This window comes from Piliocolobus tephrosceles, chromosome 4, assembly GCF_002776525.5.
Source record: "Piliocolobus tephrosceles isolate RC106 chromosome 4, ASM277652v3, whole genome shotgun sequence".
In the NCBI taxonomy this organism is placed as follows: Eukaryota; Metazoa; Chordata; class Mammalia; order Primates; family Cercopithecidae; genus Piliocolobus; species Piliocolobus tephrosceles.
Window position 1 is genome coordinate 57,125,430 of NC_045437.1, and position 7,916 is coordinate 57,133,345.

At 41.3% G+C, this 7,916-nt stretch overlaps 1 protein-coding gene across 1 annotated transcript; it reads left to right on the forward strand.

The window, feature by feature from the left end:
• The first annotated feature begins 2,727 nt into the window (after positions 1-2,727).
• On the forward strand, positions 2,728-4,411 carry LOC111541598 (phosphoglycerate mutase 1-like). The gene has a single exon (XM_023210481.2). It carries the CDS (start codon positions 2,733-2,735, stop codon positions 3,495-3,497), a length of 765 nt encoding a protein of 254 aa, XP_023066249.1. The 5' UTR covers positions 2,728-2,732; the 3' UTR covers positions 3,498-4,411.
• Positions 4,412-7,916: the final 3,505 nt, after the last annotated feature.

Below are 7,916 nucleotides of genomic sequence, written 5' to 3' on the forward strand. Positions count from 1 at the left end.
CCATATTCATTTAAGCCACTGTAGTGGGGTTTTCTATCCCTAAAAGTTGAAATTCTGATATATATTAGCATTATTTAAAATACTATAGAGCATTATTTGAGAACTCCTGCTTTAGATGAAAAAATGAAAAATGATAGGGAAAAGATGGTTTTTTCTCTATAATCTAATGACTTTCTTCCATATTTTGCCCTTCCATTAAGGTTCTTGATTCTGACTGCCATCACTTTTAAGCATGAAATGTTTATAATTTACTCAGAGATTGTGTATTTATTATAAGGAATGGGTATCTTTAAATAGGAGATGAGTAAAGTTAGATTAGGGCTGGGCTACTTGAGGTCAATTAGAAATTTGAGGTAATTGAGAAACTTTATTATTTGCAAGCTGTGCGGTGAGAGATAAAGGTGGAAGGGAAGGGACAAGGAGAAATCTGTAAGGGGTTTCCAACCCAGAAATGCTGTATGATGGTTTTCCCCATTAAGAAGGGTGGAGATTTAGCTGGGCATGATGGTGCACGCCTTGTAGTCCCAGTTATTCAGGAAGCTGAGGTGGGAGAATGACCTGAGCCTGGGGAGGTTGAGACTGCGGTGAGCTGAGGTTGTACCACTGCACTCCAGCTTGGGTGATAGAGTGAGAACCCGTCTCAAAAAAAAAAAAAAAAAAAAAAAGGTAGTCTTAATTTAACAAGACTATCACGTTATGGATAAAAAGGAAATTCAGGCATCAAACCCTAGAAGATGAGACTAAATATTACTTAGGTTTATAGAGATTTATTCAGGCCTGGTCTGAGAAATGGATGAATTGTTTTCAATTTCCAATTTTTTAGCTTTCAAAGATGATCTGCAATTGCAATTGTGGACATTATTTCCATGTTAAGTTCAGGAGCAGCATTTTTTTGTTGTTGTTACCTGAAAATATACTCCTCTACATGTGTGAGTCTACATCAGGGTATTTGTACAAAGGCAGGTGTGTTTGGTTATTTTGTGTGTGTGTGTGTGTGTGTGTGTGAGAGAGAGAGAGACAGAGAGAGACAGAGACAGAGACAGAATATGAGTAAGTGTGGATACTTATTTATTGCTACCATAAGTTGGAAGATGCCAGGGAAAGAGATGGGTCAAGTTAAGGTTGAGATCACTACTAGTCAATCAGCCTCCTTTTCCCAGAAGAGCAAGTTTGAGGGTAAAAGAGGAAAAGGGGGTGGGGTCTCATGGTTGATATTCCTTCCTGACTGATGTTTCTGGATATTATTTGGTGGTTTTCTGCATAATTTATCAACTTATTTAATTATGATCGAATGCACATGATGTTAAACTTTTAAATTTTATGAAAAAACATTTACATTACACATGGGTTTCTTTTCCTAACATTCAGGCTCAGACAAGTGCGTTTATATAATTTTGTGTTTTTGAAGATGGCTGTTTTTACATAAAGTCATCCTAGGACATTGAAGATCTGATGAGTATACAATAAAGGATTTGTTTTGTTGCCTGGTGGAACTAATTAAATACATGGACAGACAAATGAAATCAAGATGCTCCTCTAATTCATCCAAGAAATCTCAAGAGAATGATATCTGTCTCTCTTGATATCTTAATTGCTATAAATCACTCTGGCTCTTCAAGATCTAGATAAATAATCCACAGCAATACACACTTTTAAATGTATTGTTCCTAGGCTAGTAACGTAGATATTTTTTTTTCCTGCTGGGGAAGGAATTCACAGTCCCATATCTAAAAATATTCAAAAACTTAGTATGAAGTGGATCCATTCTACAGGTATAAAAATGAGATAGCATCTGAGGCTCAGCCTGTGTAAGTCAACATGCTTGGTGTATTGCCTCACGTGTAGGCAGGTGTATACACATTCATTTTCATATGGGAAGGGAAATGGGGGCTGATGTAAAGATACAAAAGACCATCTAGGTAGTTCCATCCTGCACTAATTTTTAGGGGCTTTTGTGGGTGAAAATTGTTCTCTAAGTCAGGAAACTCTCGGTTTCAGTGTGTATTAGTCGTTTTCATGCCACTATGAAGAAATACCCAACACTGGGTAATTGATAAAGAAAAGAGGTTTAATTGACTCAGTTCTACATGGCTAGGGAGGTCCAAGGAAACTTACAATCATGGTGGACAGTACCTCTTCACAGGGCAGCAGGAGAGAAAATGAGTGCTGAGCAAAGGAGGGGGGAAGCTCCTTATAAAACCATCAGATCTGGTGAAAACTCACTATCACGAAAACAGCATGGGTGAAACTGCCCCCCATGATTCCATTGTATTCACCTGGTCCTACCCTTGACAAGTGGAGATTATTACAATCCAAGGTGAGATTTGGGTGGGGATACAGAGCCAAACCATATCACAGTGTGATCATGTTGAGGTCTTCAGAGTAAGAGGCTGTACTTACAGAGATGCTGTAGTGGAAATTCTGTGGACTGACGTGCCTCATCTAACCTCTCTGTGCTCACTTTTCTTATCTGTAAAATGGGGAAAATAATAGGAAACTTCCTCATGGGTGGTCATAAGGAATAAATGAATTAATACACGTAAAGAATTTAGAATACCACCTGGCTAATAATGAGCACTCAGTAAGCGTTACCTCCCACCATGATCACCATTGTCACCATCCCCATCATCATCATCACCATCATCATCACCATCACATCATCATCTCATGGGTAGCCTCCTGGATGTGAGACAAAACTAAGCTTTAATAAACATGACTCTGAGCCCGCCACCATGGCCGCCCACAAACTGGTGCTGATCCGGCACGGCGAGAGCACATGGAACCTGGAGAACCGCTTCAGCGGCTGGTACGACGCCGACCTGAGCCCAGCGGGCCACAAGGAGGCGAAGCGCGGTGGGCAGGCGCTGCGAGATGCTGGCTATGAGTTTGACATCTGCTTCACCTCAGTACAGAAGAGAGCGATCCGGACCCTCTGGACAGTGCTAGATGCCATTGATCAGATGTGGCTGCCAGTGGTGAGGACTTGGCGCCTCAATGAGCGGCACTATGGGGGTCTAACCGGTCTCAATAAAGCAGAAACTGCTACAAAGCATGGTGAGGCCCAGGTGAAGATCTGGAGGCGCTCCTATGATGTTCCACCACCTCCGATGGAGCCCGACCACCCTTTCTACAGCAACATCAGTAAGGATCGTAGGTATGCAGACCTCACAGAAGATCAGCTACCCTCCTGTGAGAGTCTGAAGGACACTATTGCCAGAGCTCTGCCCTTCTGGAATGAAGAAATACTTCCCCAGATCAAGGAGGGGAAACGTGTACTGATTGCAGCCCATGGCAACAGCCTCCGGGGCATTGTCAAGCATCTGGAGGGTCTCTCTGAAGAGGCTATCATGGAGCTGAACCTGCCGACTGGTATTCCCATTGTCTATGAATTGGACAAGAACTTGAAGCCTATCAAGCCCGTGCAGTTCCTGGGGGATGAAGAGACGGTGCGCAAAGCCATGGAAGCTGTGGCCGCCCAGGGCAAGGCCAAGAAGTGAAGGCCAGCTGGGAGGATACTGTCCCCAGGAGCACCCTCCCTGCCCGTCTTGTCCCTCTGCCCCTCCCACCTGCACATGTCACACTGACCACATCTGTAGACATCTTAAGTTGTAGCTGCAGATGGGGACCGGTCGCTCCCATTTTCATTTTAGCCATTTTGTCTTCTGCACCCACTCCCTTTGTACAATCTAGTCAGAATAGCACTTCTAGAGCATAGGTTCTCAGTCCAAGCTGTGGAAAAGCTCCCCTTATCCAACAGAGTTTAAAGGTAGTAACTTGGGTTTTTGTGAGTTCTTTGTTTACTAAGGACTTGTGGGGAGGAACCATGCTAAGCCATGACCGATGAGGAGAAGCAACAGAGCCTGTCTGTCCCCAGGAGCCAGTCCTCTGCTCTTCTGCAGTCAGGCCACTGCCTGGGAGCTCTAGTCATTCCAGTGGAGGATGAATGTAACCTGCATGGTGATGTGATGGCTGTTTCCTCCCTGACCCTAGAGGACCTGGCTCTAGAAGTTTGGGATCAATCCTGAATTTAGTTATGTGTTACATTTACTTTTATTAAAAAAGTATAGTATATATAAATAATACAAAACAGTAACCCTTCTGGGGTTTCTTGTGGCGGTTGAAATAGTCCCACATGTGGTCATCAGAAAATAAGTCATTCCTCATACCAGTATGGGATCAGTTCCTTGACCTCTGAGGGGCAGGAGTGCTTCCTGCTGTGTGTGTTAGAATCCCTTCCTGCCTTGTTTCATGGCAGTGAAACGCCCCTTGGTCCTCTCCAAGTGTCTTTCACTGATTTCCGAATCATGTTCTAGTTGCTTGGCTCTGCCACATGGGTCCAGTGTTCACCTGAGCATAACTAACTGTACTAAATCCTTTTTCCAGATCAGTATAATAAAGGAGTGATGTGCAAAAAAAAAAACCAAACAAACAAAAAAAACAAAAAACAAAAACAAAAAAAAACATGACTCTATTAACTTATACCCCAACAAAATGAAGGAATTCAGGTGGCCAAAAGTAATTAAGATATTCAATAGCTGACTTCCATAATTGTTCGCTAACTTTTCTGTATAACTCTCCTGATAATCTTTATGAAATAAGGTATTATGGGATGAATTGTGCCCCGCTAAAAGATATACTGAAGTCCAATCACCTGTACCTCAGAATGTGATCTTATCTGGAAATAGGGTGGCTGAAGATGTAGTTAGTGAAACTAAGATCATGTTGGAGTAGGATGGGCTTTTAATCCCATGTGGCTTGTGTATTTATTGGTAGAGGGAAATTTGGACACAGGAATGCACAGAGAGAAGAAGATGTGGAGAAACATGAGAGAAGTCAGCCATGTGATAATGGGGGCAGAGATTGGAGTGATGCATCTCCAAGCCAAGCAATGCCAATGACTGCTGGCAAATACCATCAACTAAAGGAGCAAGGAAGGATTCTCTCCTACAGGTTTCAGAGGCAGCACGGCCCTGTGCATATCTGGATTTCAGACTTCTAACTTCCAGAACTGTGAGCCAATAAATTTCTGTTGTTGTAAGACACCCTGTTTGTGGTACTTTGTTACAGCAATCCTAGGAACCTAATCCAAAACAGGGTGCACACATACCATTGAGCGGTTGAGAGATCACTCAGGCTTAACCAATCAGGCTGCTGATTGATGATAGTATGATGTTCAAATGCTAAAAGCTTTCACTTTACATTTTTTTGATTGTTTTCAAAAAAGCCTACCAATCTGATTTTTTTTCTCTCATTTTAATCATCTCCATGATCTGTTATTCTGGGAAGATTTTCCTAACCTTTGTATAAGTGGTGAATTTATGGACATACATTCTTTCCTATCAGACATTCGAACAAATCTCCTAAAATTTCCTCCCTTCCTGCCTTCCTTCCTTCTTTCCCTCTCTCCTTCCCTTCTCCCTTCCTCCCTCTCTTTCTTTCTTGCTTCCTTCTCTTCCTCCCTCCCTCCTTTCTTCCCTATTCCCTCCTTCCCTCCCTTTCTTCCTTCCAGCAGGGCAGAGGGCCAAAGCAATATGCAACCTTGTTTAGATTGCTCAAAGTAATGATCGCTCCTCTTCTGTGGCTTATTTTATTTTATTATTTTATTTTGAAGCAGAGTCTTGCTCTGCTGCCCAGGCTGGAGCACAATGGTGCCACCTCAGCTCACTGCAACCTCCACCTGCTGGGTTCAAGCAATTCTCCTGTCTCAGCCTCCAGAGTAGCTGGGATTACAGGCGCCTGCCACCATGCCCAGCTAATTTTTATATTTTTAGTAGAGACAGTGTTTCACCATGTTGACCAGGATGGTCTCAATCTCCTGGCCTCAAGTGATCTGTCTGTCTCGGCCTCCCAAAGTGCTGGGATTACAGGGATCAGCCACTGCATCTGGCCTTCTATGACTCTTTAGAAAGGAAGGGATACTCCTGGTCTTTTGTGCTGATTTCCCCACCAAGATTCTTCTCTCTTCTCCCTCACCCAACATCAATAACATTTGATTATATTCAGAGCAAAAGCAGCCTCTTGTTGTGCTGCAGGCATCAACTAGATCCTTCCCCCACATGCCCCAATACCACTTAAATGTTCGTATTTTCCAAAATCAGCTATTGGGCACCTGTCGTTTTTCAGAACCAGTCTAATCTTTCCAGTGATGCTCTCAGATTCAGGGTGGGCCAGCCAAGATTTGTTTTCAACACTCTTTCTTTTTCAGGTGACTTGGAAAATTCTTCTAGAATTGCCAATAAGTCCTATTTTCATTTTGCACAAATTACCATACAGTCAAATTTAAAATTTCATAGATGCCTAACCTGTAACAGAAGAAAAATGCAAAGTTTATGCAAGTATCTTTAACTCATTAACTAATTTTCTCTTGACTCATGTTTACTGCTCCTCAAGTTCCATAGGATGATAAGGTTTCATTTAAGTCAGCAGGCCAATTTTTTGGGGGGTAGTTTTCATGACTATTCCTAAAAACACATTCTTCAGAAAATACGTAGTAAGCATTAAATTCTTTTCATCAGTAAAAATGTGTGGTCGCTTGTCCTGATTCCATTGTGGCGTTTTGCAATAACTATGAAACACAAATGTAGCTTTAAAAATACATAGTATGTTTTCTCAGAGGTCTCAAACAAGGGAATGAACAAGGGCACCTGCCTACATATCAAGAAGGATCCTGCTTTGTATATTTTTTAAAAAGCTGTTAGAGTAGCTTTAGTTCCTTCTGCTCCTTGATTAAATCTTGATTAAAATCAGTGCTGCAGTTGTAGGATGGGAAGCAGTCTTCTCCGTCCTTTCCCTGCTGTAGGTAACATCACTTGATTGCTTGAGACAGTTAAAGGTGCTTTGGTAGTAAAAGGACAGCAAGATTAATGGGCAGTCATTTCCATAGTAACAGCAAAGCACTCTGGGAAATAGAGCCACTGGGGAGCTGGAACTGCACATGCCAGGATTTCGGCTCCCATGGCAACAGGAGAGTGGGGTGGGGATGAACATGCTAGGAAACTTAGCAAAGGTCCGTTTAGTGAAGACAATGTATAATCAGAGTTGTCAATCTATTTTAAAATTTGAAGTTAAAATAAATCAAATTTGAGACCACGAGCTGATGCAAAACATTTAAAATATACTGTACATCCACTGAAAATTTCTGAAACATAAGCACAAAATAGTTTAAGAACTATCCAATTGTGACAACTTGTTAGTTAAAAAAAATCCAATTACCAAGATTTTTGTCCCAGAGTAGTTGCAGAAAATTACACAATTAGAGCAATTTTTCTCAGCTGCTCCACTACAGAAAACGAAAGTAATTATACAAAAATAGTGTAAAATACTTTTCACAACTGCAAGTTGGAGTTTTGCTTTCTTTAGAAGAAATTCTGTTTTTCACTTAGATAACCATCTCAACAAAAAGTTGAAGAGAACTAGCAGTAAAAAAGAGAAAGCAATAGTTAAGAGTCAAGAACAAAGCAAAAGGTGGGTGAAATGCTAAGAGAAGCAGAAAAGAATTTAGAAAGATCTAAGAACCCAGCATTCCAATTACAATGAGTAAAAGAAGTGTGACACAAAATCGTATTCCTTCTGCCTTTATTAACGTGGGAGTTAAAGTTTTTGAACGTCTCCATTGTCCTGTGTGAAATTATAACATATTCAGGTAGCTCATTGTCCACTAAGGAATAGACACTCTTTTCTATCCAGGCCTTTTGAGTCAACTCTACACAGCCAGTGAAACAGAAGTTTGGAATTATCTGTTGATTTGGGCATTGGTTAGTTACTAATCAAGTCCATTAAGGTAAATCACTATGCTTGTATCTAGTCTCTACTAAGTAAGTTATTTAATATCACAAATACAATATTTACTGAGTTTTCAATATGAATTTGGAAAACGGATATTAGTGATTTAACCTAGTTCCTGGCCTGGGGTGTCT

Bases quoted from the DNA above. Each gene is read 5' to 3' on its own strand.
- LOC111541598 (XM_023210481.2), top strand. From the start codon at position 2,733: ATGGCCGCCCACAAACTGGTGCTGATCCGGCACGGCGAGAGCACATGG.